At 45.4% G+C, this 14704-nt stretch overlaps 1 protein-coding gene across 1 annotated transcript in view; it reads right to left on the reverse strand.

Moving 5' to 3' along the window:
* Window positions 1-222: 222 nt before the first annotated feature.
* HTR4 (5-hydroxytryptamine receptor 4) overlaps window positions 223-14704 on the reverse strand; it is a 241495-nt gene continuing 227013 nt past the window's right edge. Inside the window, exon 7 of the mRNA XM_049874018.1 lies at window positions 223-3265. Coding sequence (XP_049729975.1) covers window positions 3178-3265 — 88 coding nt within the window. The 3' untranslated portion in view covers window positions 223-3177. The remainder of the gene's footprint in view (window positions 3266-14704) is intronic.

Genomic DNA, 14704 nt, shown 5'->3' on the forward strand with positions numbered 1-14704 from the left:
ACTACAGCAGAGTAATAGGAAAAAGAAAAGAGCAACACTGACGTCTCACCAAACAAATACAACACTAAAAGGGCAAACAGCACATCACCAAGAAGACATCATTTTTGTTCCAACTTAAAGACAACATTAAAGGCTATTGAGTTATATCCACTCCCCAGCCCCTCTCGGGGTCCCCTCCCCTGCCCACCCCCCACCCCCTCCCAAGCCCCCCCATTCCTCAGCTGAACAGCAATTCACTTCAGGACAGGGCAAGTTAGCAGCGTAGAGTGGAAATGTTGGTGAGACCAGGGGAAATCTCAGAAAGCAAAGGTTTTTCTACAAGCACATACTTGAGTGTCAGTTGAAGAATTTGTTTTTTGTCTCTTGCTGTCTAGTTGCTCATGGTGAGAGCTGGCCTGGATGTTTCAGGGCCCCTTCCTGGACAGTCCTCTTGCTGGGATAGTGAGTTGAAAGGAAACAGAGGAGAATCTCTTCAAGCCCAGGCATGGGACAGTCGGATCGCAGCATCCATCGCCCCATTGATCAAGGCCCATCTGGCATCCATGGCTAGGGCCACACATCTCCCTCTTCCCCTGGAGCGTTTCCTTCTGGACACTGTAGGCTTCATGGATGAGTCTGGCCTTCTCAGAAAAGAAGGGCCCATTCTTCAGGCACAGTTAAGTGTCCTCCTTCTGAGTCTTCCATACACACACTATATTGCCTGGACTCCTGGAAGTCACAGGCTTAAGTAATGCCAGACCAGCAGCTGGTTGGACAGATCTGCTCCTGTCCTGTGAGCCTTCAATGAGGGTATTTGATGCATTACGCACGTCATCTCCAGCCTTGGTCCAAACAGAGTAAGGCATGCTAGAGAAGCCTCCTCTGCAAAGGGGACCACCTTCTTGGCAATAGCAGGGCTACTGTTCCCACAGTTGCTGTCCTTTCCCTGGTCTGCAGTGGCTGTGACCTCTACAGACATCAATATGGGCTGGCACACAGGAGCGTGTGTTGGGAAGAGGGCCATGATATGGTAGGATCTCGTTTTCCCACCTCTGTTGCCATCTGTGGATCCCTGTTGAATCCAAGCTGCCATTTAATATAGGAGGCCTGCCACTGAGAAATAATATTTTACATAAGCAGATACGCTTGTTAAGCTCCTGGGGAGAGAAGCATTTCATAGGGAAAAAAATCCCACTGGTATTTATGTATGTATATATGTATGCATGAACATATTAAATAGTAGATCCTATCAACTTTGGGGACATAAAACAAAGTTGACCTGCTGCACTAAACATATTCCTCCTCCCTGTAATCTGGTTCGTAGGATCTCTGCCTTAGTCCTTCACTAACAAGTTCTTTTTCCTTGGAGAACAGAGACTGTTCACACAGCATGTGGAGAACTCTGGACCTCCAAATTCGCTCATCTCTGCCCTTCTCATGCAAAAGTGGAGAAGGGAAATGTAACTGTGAGGGGGCCTGTTGTTCTCAGCACAGGGATGGTCCTATCATAGGGTATCCAACCATCCCAGTTTGCCCGGAACTGAAGAGTTTCCTGTGATGTGGGACTTTTGATGCTAAAAGCAAGACAGTTGGTCCCCCAAGTCCTACGTTGGATCTGCTCATCCCTTCTCACCATATCTAAGGACAGAGAGAAGAGGGAGGGCTAGTGGGTTTCGCCCTCAGGAATGAAACAGGTGAGGAGGAGGCAGCTGTGGCTTCTGGGACCACTTAGGAAGAGAGCAGGGTCAACAGACCAAGTATCAGGGTGAGGAGAACTCTATGGGGTTTGACATTTCTGTCACATGTTTATCTTGTAGTGGGTGATACATATGTATCCCACCACTGCCACATTCTCTGTTCCCTTTGTTTCACTGTAAGGACCAGCAGTAAGTCCTTCCAATAGCAATTTTATCAGAAGCTGAAAGAAAGGTGGCTGAAAAATTTTGTTCTCATTGTGAATCTCATCCTGGGACGATAAGCCACTGCCAGATAAATTAGGAAACTGGGACAGTGTTGGCTTTGGCATTGAAAGGGAAGCATCTCCTTAGGAGTTTGGAGGGAATGAGATGCTGGTAAAAACTGTCTGGATGGAAAAACAGTAGCCCCAGGAGCTTCATAGGCAGGGGTCTGATGAAGCTTCCCAAGAGAGCCAGTAAATTGGATTGTGGTGATGTCTTTGCCCAAGGGAACAAACTGCCTTGCCTGAGACCAAGCGCTGAGACCAGGTGCCCCTAAAAAGTGCCCATGGGAGCAACTTAGTTTCTGCCACAAAATATGAGTTTTAAGACAATTCCCAATCAACATTCTCTGGAAACGTGTAGGTTCATTTTCCATTGCCATGGAAGGGAAGTGAATCAAGATTCATTCCAATGGTCTCGTGGCCAATATGCCAATGAGAAAATGTCATCTTTAAACACACACACCAGATCAAATGCCAGCCATAAAGATGCCTTTTGGTAACGGATTCAAAACCGAAACCTAAGCATAGACTCTCTCCAAGAAAAGAAAACTGATCAATGGCCATAAACAAGGGTATAAGTCAAAATCTTGTCAGTACTGCAGCGCTTCTGAACAGATGTCTTGGCATGTATATCAGCCTAATTTCATTAAGAAAGACTTGATGAATTCACCAACTGAAGCATATCCAAAAAGATGGCCAGAGTAGAGAGGAATTTGAGATGTTTAGTTTAGAGAGAGTACTTCAAGAGGTAGGTGTGGGGCAGATCATTTTCTTCAAATAGCTAAGGGCTTTGAAGGGGCGGAGGGAGCAAACTGCATGGTTCCAGATGGAAGCTGGAGTAGCCAAAGACTTCTGTTCCAACAAAGGAAAGAACTTCCTTCTAATCAAAGCTTCCCTACAATAGAAGGAAATGTATCAGGAGACAGTGAGCTCCTGTCCCCGGAAGTATACAAGCAGAGATTGTCCAGCTCCCGGGGATGTTGTAGAAGGATGCTAATCCTGCATTCAGTGGGAAGCTGGATCTGCAGATGCCTGAGGTACCTTCACAATTCTGAAAGCCTCTTCTGCTCTGGCCTTGGTTCCTGCCCAGCACTGTCCTTCTGTACGTTCCCTGGGCCTTTGGTGCCCCCTGCCTCGTGCCTCACTGGTGATGATGAGGGTCAGGAGTGATGTCAGGGTGTCCTGTTCATGCAAACATGAGTGGGAATGAATGGCTTAGTTGTGTGCCATGTCCATCATCAAAAGCATGATTCCAGGGATTCTGGGTCATTGTGTATGGGCAGCTTCTCGAGTTCCTGGTGATGTCCAGTGTGCAGAACTGTGTACCTAGGAAGGAAGCAAAGCAGGTATGAGAATCCAGCAGGCATCCTTCAAATGCACCAAAGAGAACATTCCCTCCATTCTTGAGTTTCTTTCACTGCCTGCTTCAGAGAGCATGGGGAGGTAGAAGCGGGCATGGAGCAGGAATGAGGAGGTACTTCATAGATAGGCGAGACCAAAGAGCTGCATCCTAGCCCAGATTGCTCATTTTAAAGGTGGGGAAAATGGCAGGCCTAGGGTTACACAGTGAGTGACAGAGCATGGCCTAGAATCCAGATTTCTTTCCTCCGAGTCTGGGGCTTTTGGGAACTTATGAAAATGAATCCTATGTACCACCTCAAGCTGTACCCCATTATCCTAAACCCCCTCTAGCACGGACAGTTCTGTGTTCATCACTAGCAAAGTCTGGCCAAGATTAGCGAACCCCTCCCAGCCTGAAAGACAAGGTAAGAGTATTTGATACTTTGATTCCTTTCAGTGCCATTTGGAGGAGTAAATCAATTAGATCAATCAGGCAGCCAGCTGACTCAAAGCATTGCAGTGAAATTAGCTACTTGACAAGTGTTTATTATTTCTCAGCAGTGTTGCATAGTTGTATTCAATATACTAATTGTATTTGAATCAATCTCAGTTGTAGGCATGCCTCTTCATCAGTTACCCAGATTCCAGTGTCTGGCAGTCATTCTTATGACATTTCTACAGAGTTCAGGGACATGATCACTGCCCACTGCTCTGAGGCCGTCACCAAAATCGTTCAGTGACAAAACAAAAGAAGGAGAACAATAAAATACCAATTCACTATTTGGAATCAAATGCTGACAAAACTACTTGGTGGTGACTTACTTACACCAATGCTTTGCATTGAATTATAATAATATATTCCTGATTTATGTGTCAGATACTGTACTAAACTCTTGCCAAATATGACCATACTCAAGCCTCACAACAGCCCGATAAGGTAGTTATTATTGTTATTCCCATTTTACAGTTGAACAAAATGAGGTACAGTCAGATTAAGTGACTTGCCAAGGGAATACAGGTAATATGTGAAGACATATCCAATCAAATCCAGTTTACCTGATGAAACAACTCTGTGCTTAACTGTTTCTCACGCAGCCCAGGGACCAGGTATAATCTAGAACAGTGGTTCTCAGTGCCAGGAGGGGGATATTCTGCTCCCCAGGGGACATTTGGCAATGTCTGGTGAGGCATTTTTGGTTGTCAAAATGGGGGAGGCATGCTTCTGGCATCTAGTGAGTAGAGGCCAGGGATGCTGCTAAACATCCTACAATGCACAGGACAGCCCCCACAACAAAGAATTATCCAGCCCCTATGCTAACAGTGCCCAAACTAGGGAAGCTTGATCTCCAATAAATAAGTCCTCTTAGCTGGCTAGAAGCAGGTGTTAGCCGAGTAGCACAGGAGAACTGAAGGGCCTGAGTCTGAGTCCTCACAGAGCAGCTCACATGCTGGGGGCTGGGGCAGAGGAGCAAGGGGAGGAGTGGAAGAAGTTGAGATCAGGAAGGTAGCCAAGGCCAAATTAGAGGGGGTCCTTGCTGATCCCTACAAGGCTTTGGCTTTTATTTCATATGAGGAGGGGCCACTGCAGGTGTTTGAGCAGACACGGACCTGGTCTGACCTCAGAGTAGACTCTCCAGCTGCTCTACTGAGAATAGATGGAATGGAGGTGGGGTGTGGACAGTGAGACCAATTAGGAGGTTACAGCAAAAATCCACATGATAGAAGATAGTGGTTTGGCCTGGATGGTAGCAGTGAAGGTGGTAAGACGTGGTCATACTCTGCATATATCAATATAACACTCCGTACCCAGTTTGCTGTGGTACTTAATAGTACCAGAAGCTTCAGCCTTTAAAACTTTTCTCAGACTCCGCCATGTGGACTTCCGTTACCTTGTCCGTCCAACTAGAAGACTGAGCTATGGAATATAGTGACCAAGACCATGGCTTGAGCCAGGCAGACCTAGTTTCCAATCCAGGCTGTACCACTTACCAGCTCTCTGATACTTGGCAAATTATTAATCTCTCTATGCCTCACTTTCCTCCTCTTTAACCAAGGGTGATGATACCCACCTCAGAAGATACCTATGCAGATTAAAAACATAAAGTAAGGAAGCCAGCAGCACTGGGTCTGGCATGTAGTAGAAGCTCAGTATACTGAAGCTATAATGAATCTATTTATCTTTCCTCCAGTACCTCTTTAGTTTCCAGTACCTCCTTTAGTTATGAGTATATAAGAATAGTAATTAATACAGTACATAATAGTAATAATATATGTACAGCACTTTACGGTTTAACAAATATTTTCCTCCCCTTTTCCCTTTATAGATAAAACCTAAAACACTCCGAGATATGGAATGCTCCAGACCTTGCCTCTCTCCCTTATTAGAATCATAAGCCCTTGATTGGCACATGTGTGACCTAATGCAGCACCAACTGATTTTCCCATCCACAGGCTCCTGTTATAATTACAGTAGGGCCTGCAGGGCAGCTCAGGCAGGCGATAAGACTGATATTGTACAGAGTAGTAAAGTGAGGCTCAGAGCAGTGGAGTGGTGTCCTGAGAATCCTGCTGAGTGAGCAGCAGCAACTGGCCAGGGCCAAGGACTCCAGATTCCTACCCATTGCTCTTACGCCTAAACATCATGGCTTAATGACTTAAATACTATGGGTCATCACAAAAGGGCTCAGAAGGAAACAGCCCTGTGAAATGGGGCTGCACCCTAGAATCTGAGGTGCAGGGATGTCCTGGAAGTCAAAGCTCATACAAGAGAAACTTTAGTGATAAGAACAAAAAATTATACACAGCTCAATTTACTGAGCAGTTAGGATTTGTGCCAGGCACTATCTTCAGTAATGACATATGCCATTTAATTTTCACAATCCTAAGTGGTAGGTAGGAGTGGGGAAAATGGTTAAGTGCTCAGCTACAGCTAAAGGGTTGGTGGTTTGGACCCACCCAGAGGTGCCTCAGAAGAAAGGACTGGTGATCTCCTGAAAGGTCACAGCCTTGAAACTCTATGGAGCAGCTCTGCTCTACACACATGGGGTCACCGTGAGTTGGAGCTGACTGGATGGCAACTAACAACAACGACAAGTAGTAGGTACTTTTCTTAGCTCCATTTTATAGATAAAAAAAAAAAAAAAACTGAGTCTCAAAGAAGGTAAACAATTATATCTAAGTGTCCATAATGCTGGGCTTTTTTTTGTTTGTTTTTTATTTTATTGTACTTTAGGTGAAGGTTTACAGAACAGGCTAGCTTCTTATTAAATAGTTAGTACATACATTGTTTTATGATATTGGTTAACAACCTCATCACATGTCAGTACTCTCCCTTCTCAACCTTGGATTCCCTATTACTGGCTTTCCTGTCCCCTCCTGCCTTCTAGTCCTTGCCCCTGGAATGGTGTACCCCTTTGGTCTCGTTTTGTTTTATGGGTCTGACTAATCTTTGGATGAAGGGTGAACCTCAGGAGTGACTTCGTTACTGAGCTAAAAGGGTGTCCGGGGGCCACACTCTCAGGGTTTCTCCAGCCTCTGTCAGGCCAGTAGGTCTGGTCTTTTTTTGTGAGTTGGAATTTTGTTCTTCATTTTTCTCCAGCTCCATCCAGTTCCCTCTATTGTGACCGCCGTCAGGACAGTCAGGGGCGGTAGCCGGCATCATCTAGTTGTACTGAACTTAGTCTGGTGGAGCCTGTGGGGGTTGTGGTCCATTAGTCCTTTCGACTAATCTTTCCCTTGTGGCTTTGGTTTCCTTCATTCTCCCTTGGTCCAGATGGGGTGGGACCAGTGGAGTATCTTATTTGGCCGCTCACATGCTTTCAAGACCCCAGACACTAGTCACCGAAGTAGAATGTAGAACATTTTCTTTACAAATTATGTTATGCCAGTTGAGCTAGATGTTCCCCGAGACCATGGTCCCCACAGCCCTCAGCCCAGCAATTCCATTCCTCAGGGAATTTGGATGTGTCTATGGAGCTTCCCCGACCTTGCCTTGTACAAGCTGTGCTGGCTTCCCCACTATTGTGTACTGTCTTTCCCTTCGCCAAAGTTAACCGCTTATCTAAAGTCTATTTAGCGTTTTTCCATCCCCATCCTTCCCCTCCCTCATAACCATCAAAGATTATTTCTTTTTGTATGTTAACCTTTTCATGAGTTTTTATAGTAGCGGTCTCATACAATATCTGTCCTTTTGTGTACAATGCCCATATTTTTAACCTCTAAACATACTGCCAACCATTTGTGCTCTTTTATGACCAAGCAGTCACTTCCAAAGGTGACCAATGGCACCTTCCCCTACACTGAGTTCACTAGAAGAGAGTGTCCTGAATGAGAAGCCATCTGATATTTCTGATCACATGAGAAGGTTTGCTGCCCTGGAGTGTTGGCACAATGCCACAGCAGACTTTTCACACACCTCACTTCATAACTGATTGCTTCTCATGTTCAAACGGGTAAGCTGTTCAGAAATAACTAGAAAAGAGGCACGGGGCTGCAGTAGATGTCCCAAGTGGAGGTTTCCTTTCGGACACCCAGAACGTGGTTAAAAAGCAGCAGCTCTTTAGAGGTGTGGGTGGGCAGACGGGTGTGTTTCCTAGTTACAGAACGTGAGTGGGTTCTCTCCTCGTAGTCTGGTGGATGATACACACAGAAAAGAAAAACTAGGCTGAGATTCCCTGGGCAGGAATTACTACTGCTTTTTTTTACCTTACTGGTGAAAACCCTGGTAGCATAGTGGTTAAGAGCTACGGCTGCTAACCAAAAGTTCAGCAGTTCAAATCCACCAGGCACTCCTTGGAAACAGTATGGGGCGGTTCTATTCTGTCCTATAGGGTCGACATGAGTCAGAATCGACTCGATGGCAACAGGTTTTTTTTTTGGTTTTGGACCTTACCGGTTGTGTGACCTGATCAAGCAGGTACCACCTACTTCACAGCTTTGTTCTGATGATATAATTAACATCTATAAAGGGCTTAGCAGAGGGTGGGACATGTAGTGGGTGCAGGAATCTTCACTGTGAAAGAAACCAAAGTTCTGGAAAAGTGACTTGCTTAGTGTCAAAGCAATAGTAAATATGGAATGGTTAAGAATACAGGGTTCGAATCCTGGCTCTGCCACTTACTAGCTCTGTGAACAATTCCAAACATTCAGAATTATTGTGGGGATTCAATGAGATAATGCACATAAAATGCTTATTAGAATAGCAACAGCCAAGTAGTAAGCACTCAATAAATGCCACTGTTGGAGTCCCTGGGTGGCACAAACTCTAACACACTCTGCTGCTAATCACAAGGTTGGAGGTTGAGTCTGCCTAGGGGCACCTTGGAAGAAAGGCCTGCCAATCTACTTCCAAAAAATCAGCCATTGAGAACTCTATGGAGCACAGTTCTACTCTGAGACACATGGGGTCACCATGACTCAGAATTGACTCAAAGCAGTTGGGTGGATACTGTTATTTGATAATCAGTGCAGGACTTGAACCCAGAATTTAATTCCTGATTTAGCACAGAAATCCATTTCTTAGTGAGGAACGAAGTTTAATTCTCCTGGAATCCAGATTTCTGGGGTCCAAGGAGTTGGTTCACCCACCTGGGTCATTGCCCTAAGATTATCTTTTGAAACTTGAGCCTTGAGAAAACTGGTTTCCTAAAGCTACCTTTATGTCAATCAATAGCCTAGAAAGTAGCTTAGTAAAGACCATTTTGCCTTCTGCATTGGGCTCTTTTAAAGAATTATCTGTGTGCCGTCAGTTTTGAGAAACAGAAACTCTAAGGTCAGAGTAGAAGGTGTTTTAGTGTAAATTGTTATATAAACACTGCTCTGAGCCTGTTTCTGGGGCTATGTCCATAAGATGGGGTATAAGAATCTTTGGAAGTTCTTTCATCTTTGAAACATTTTTGACTCCCTATTTGAAATGTCATCCTGTTTGCAAATTGGATATTAAATAAACTTCAATCAATTTCTATTATTGGCTTCATATGATTTGCGTTTAAACCTTAGTAACTGACCACATGTCGGTTCACTTAGTAACCGATCATAGAGCTGAAGGAAGCCTTCCAGGTGACTATACAGATGAGGAAACAGACCCAGAGGGTGACCGTGATCTGTCACAGTGGCAAAAGGCTCTGTGTGATGGCCTTTCCAAGGTCTTACTCGCCTACTTTCCACCAGGGCGATGGAAAGACGTACCCAGACGTGTGGGGCTTCCTGGGCAGTTCCAAGGCCTGTTAAGAAACTCACAGCTGGTTCCCAAGCAACAGCAACGCAGGAGGCAGAGCCTTTTGAGCCGAGCAGCTTCCCCTCTTCGCATCAATTTACTCAAACATGACGTGAGCTACATTAGGTTTGGTAATTACAAAAGTCCACAATTCATTCACTGAGCAATTAGCATCGTACTTACAGCAGCCTGGATGCAGCAATTAGGAGTACAATAACAGCCCCCTCCGCCTGCCCAGCCTGGCATCATGAGGAAATGATCAGACTTTATTACATGTCACCCCGGCCCTCCCGCGCACGGCAGAGCTCCCAGTGGGGGTGCTTGCAAAAAGACGTTTTAATTATTAAAATATAAGGTGCATGGGTGTAAAGAGATTCAACCCTACGGCAGAGTTTCATGAAAGCAGGAGCTTAGTCACCCGGAAATAAAGATACTGCTTTGGATAGTTTTTCAATGTTGGGGAGGGGGTGGGGAGACAATGATGAGACTTTTGAATCTCAGGCATTTTAATCATTCAGCCACTCATTTATTCAAAAACATATTCTGAGTACCTATCACGGTCCAGAAGGTCCCTGGGTGGCACAAACTGTTTGCACTCAACCAATAACCTGTGTGGGGCAGTTCTACTTTGTCCTTTAGGGTCCCTGTGAGTCAGAATCAACTCGATGGGGATGGGTTTGGTTGTTTTGGTTTTTAATAACCTATGTAAGGAGCCCTGGTGGAGCAACAATTAGGAGCTTGGCTGCTACCTGAAAGGTTGGCGGTTCAAACCCACCCAGTGGCTCCTAGAGAGAAAGGTCTAGTGATCTGTTCTTGTACGTATCACAGCCTAGAAGACTCTATGGGCAGTTCTACCCTGTCCTTTGGAGTCACTGTGAGTTGAAACTGACTCGACGACACCTAACAACAATATCCTATGGGGCACAGTTCTGCTCTGACACACGTGAGGTCGTCCTGAATGGTAAATAACTTGACCAGCAGTAGGTTTGGTGTTTTTGGATCACAATTCAGACACCATCTGTGCCCTGGAACTATCAGGGTGAGGAAAACCGATGGTCCCTGTCTTGACAGAGCTCAGGGTGCAGTGTGGGAGAACCCACAGGTGCCTGTAAAATGACAGCCACGCGGAGCGTTAGAAATGAGCCACGTTTGCGGGTGTTAGGAGAGCATGTGATGGGGTAATGCAACTTAGGTTAAAGTGTCAGGAAAGGTTTTCCTGAGGAAGCGACAGGAGATGAGAATTGAAAGATGGGTAGGAGTTAACCAGGCAAAGGGGAGGAGGGCCCTGGCAGAAAGACTAGCAAGTATGAAGGCCCAATGTGGGAGGGCAGAAACGGGTGGGTGGGTGTTAGTCAGCAGAGGTCCATCAGGTGAAGGGGCATTCTCTCCATCCTAAGAGTGGTGGGATACAGACCACAGCTGTAAGCAGAGTGGGTTCATGAGGACTTTAAGTTTTGGAAGAACATTCTGGCTTTGGTGTAGAGGACGGATTGGAGCAGGAGTGGGAATCCAGAAGCAAATTAGATGTATTAGTTTCCTGCGTGTTGCAAACAGTTAACACTCTTGGTTGCTAACCAAAATTTTGGAGGTTTGAGTGTACCCAGAGGTGCCTTGGAAGAAAGGCCTGGCAATCTACTTCTAAAAAGTCAGCCATGGAAAACCCTATGGAAGTGAAGTTCTACCCTGATACATGTGGGGTCTCCATGAGTCGGATCAATGGCAACTGTTTTGTTTTTTAATTATTTTTTTATGGCTGCTGAAACAAATCACCTGAGTCTGAGTTTCTAGGCTGGACAATGGGGTGAGCACTGATGCTGTTAAGGACGGGCTTTCTCAAACTCCCTGGGTCTTCTGTTTTCCAGGAGAAACACCTCCAGGTCTTCAGTATTCCTCATGGAACAGGGCATCTCTTCTCTCTCAGATACTTGATTGTTCCCTTCTGGACTAGCTTACCTTTGTCACTAGAAAGCAGACGTTCTGAGTAGCTATGGAATCCTGGCCCTAGGTGGAGTCGGGTCCAAAATTTACACTTTATGATGCTGCTGTTCATGTTTAGGTGGGTATTTATAATCATTACCGTATTTTTACACAAATAACACACTCTAAGTTTGTTTGCCAACTTCGCCCTCCCCCGCAGCAAGGTTTTTTCATAAACATGTTATGCTAATTTTTTGTTTTTTTAGAGCAACCTGTAAAAAATAAATTGGCATAGTGGTGCTTAGGAAAATAGTTCCTGTGGGGGAGGGAGCCAAAAACATAGAAGGCATGTGTTACTTGTGTTTCCTTTCAGTGTGCTCCTCTTCTAGTCCCCACACACTATGATGGATTCACATCTCCTAACCGTGCTTCTTTGCTGTAACATACATCTGTGGCAGTGTTTTCCAGCCCTCACCTTCCATTATCTGAAAAAGGGTCCCCATCCCTGCAGGAAGCTCTACACCTGGCCATAGAAAATCAGTCCAGCGGAAGACACCAGGCCCAGTCAGACCACTCTGCTTCTGTCTCCAGTGTAACTAGGGACTGAGAGATGCTACTCAGGGTCTGTTAGTGCTGGAACTGAGAAGGGTAGGAATCCCTCGGGGAGCCAAGTTTGGCCCCTGTGTACACACTAAGAGAGAAAGGTGGTCCAGAAAGAAGAAACAGTTGAAGAAAGAGAAACAGAAAAGAATGAAGTTGATGTACAGCAAAAAAAGCAGGCCAAGGACGACATAGCTTCACAGAAGTGGCAAGAGGAACCCGAGTCTCTGACAGCACCCCTATTCCTTATTTTAGTTCCAGGAAAGTTAACGCAATTCTTGCTCTGAGGTTCCATGAGATATCCCTACATCTTTTCAGTAAATCTCCCCTTTGCTTTTTTTCAGAAGAATGAACAGACTTACAACCTGTGGCAAACCCTGCAAATTACATACTTGAAGGTATGTACGCATATACTCTTCTTTCTTTCTGGCAGAGCCTTTTTCTTATTAGAGGCAAAAATGCCAGATGCACTGCAGCTAAGGGCTTGGCCTGTGGTCCTGTGCTGTCCAAAGGGACCTGAAGATCTTCTAGGGAAGTCTGCTGGAAGATGTTTGCCTCCTGAGTAAGAAACATGTGTAAGAAGAATCTGCCATGTCTTCCAGCATTTAGTTGTGGTTATGTGAAGATGCTGCAATGTTTGGAGCTGTGGCTCTTACCTTGTGACCACGAGGCATCCAGCCCAGAATAAAATCTAACAGTCTGAGGATGGCAGAGTGCAAAGATAAAAAACAAATGTGTCCTTGACAATGTTGCAGAACCACTGAATTAACTCTGAAACTGCTAAACTCTGGACTTTCACCTTGTAAATTTATAAATGGCCTTATTTAAATTAATTCTAGTTAGGCATTCTAGTGCTTGTAGGCCTTCAGTGCAATGGGTGTCTCTTACATATGGTCTTTCTGGTCTTGGGTTTATAATTCTGCCAAAATGATTGGCTAGAGCACAATCTTGCAAGGGATTGGTTAGTCTACTGAACAAATAGGGAGTGTAAAACCACCCAATAGGATAAAGTGACTTTGTAGGATTTGATGATTTTTATACAAATAAAATGATCGGACCTACCAAGGGGATAGGACCTACTAATGGGAGGACCATGCCTTTAAATTGACAAGGAGTGGGCTTAATTAAGGGCCAACCCTACAGGGGCTGAATGGGACCTCATTATGATCAAGAATAGCCTGGACTAAAGGGGACTTTTAAGTCAATTGGCATAATAAACTCTATTATGATAACATTCTGCATCCCACTTAGAAGTGTGGCATCTGGGGTCTTAAATGCTAACAAGAGGCCATCTAAGATGCATCAATTGGTCTCAACCCATCTGGATCAAAGGAGAATGAAGAACACCAAGGTCACACAATAACTATGAGCCCAAGACAGAAAGGGCCACATGAACTAGAGATTTACATCATCCTGAGACCAGAAGAACTAGATGGTGCTTGGCTACAACTGATGACTGACTGCCCTGACAGGGAACACAACAGAGAACCCCTGAGGGAGCAGGAGAACAGTGGGATGCAGACCCCAAATTCTCATAAAAAGACCAGACTTAATGGTCTGACTGATACTAGAAGAATCCTGGCGGTCATGGTCCCCAAACCTTCTGTTGGCCCAGGACAGGAACCATCCCCGAAGACAACTCATCAGACATGAAAGGGACTGGACAGTGGGCTGGAGAGAGATGCTGATGAAGAGTGAGCTACTTGTATCAGGTGGACACTCGAGACTGTATTGGCATCTCCTGTCTGAAGGGGAGATGGGAGGGTAGAGAGGGTTAGAAACTGGCAAAATCGTCATGAAAGGAGAGACTGGAAGAAGGGAGCGGGCTGACTCATTAGGGGGAGAGTAAATGGGAGTATGTAGTAAGGTGTATATAAGCTTACATGTGACAGACTGCCTTGATTTGTAAACTTTCACTTAAAGCACAATAAAAATTATTTAAAAAAAAAAAAAAAAAGAATAGTCTGGAGTGGAACACGTCCTTCGGGCCCGGAGTCCCTGTATTGGGAATCTCCTAGATGCAGGAGAAAGAGATATTAACACTGAAGACAGCGAGAGACACCGTGAGATGGTAGAAGAAGGCACAGTAGTACACGCGGCAGCAGCATGAGTGTCGGGAACCAGGAGACCAATTGGAGGCAGCTGCGGAGGACTTGCCGATCCACAGAGTGAGAGAGAGCTGAATGCCTTGGGACAGGAGGCTTGCTGGTGGAGTGGGGTGCCCTCAGGCACTTGTCTGAGGACCTAAAGAGTTATAACCCTTGCCCAAGCAGGGCAGAGAGCAGGGTAGAGGCCTGGAGAAGGCCCTGAGGCAGACACGGCCTAGGGAAGGCCCAGTGATGGGCACGGCTGAGAGGAAGGTGAGAACTGTCTTGGTTGGAAGCTGATGGACAAACTGTATCCCATCTCCTGAGTCGTATCCTGGTACTTCCAAGTTGGACCTGATCCCAAGTTGTAAGCTTATTACTTCCCTAATAAACCACATAATTGTGAGTATAGCCTGAGAGTTCTGTGTGGACATTGCAACGAATTAGCTAACTCAAAGGAGAAGTAGAGAGTGCCATGGGGGTGACAGAAATGTGGCAAAAAAGTTGGGAAGTGGAGGTACATCTGACCTGCACTTCATAGGAATCAGCTTTGTGGTGACGGCAATTGCTATCCCCCTGAAATTAGGTGACTTCTGATACTAGGTT

The sequence above is a fragment of the Elephas maximus genome, chromosome 2 (genome assembly GCF_024166365.1).
Source record: "Elephas maximus indicus isolate mEleMax1 chromosome 2, mEleMax1 primary haplotype, whole genome shotgun sequence".
NCBI lineage: Eukaryota > Metazoa > Chordata > Mammalia > Proboscidea > Elephantidae > Elephas > Elephas maximus.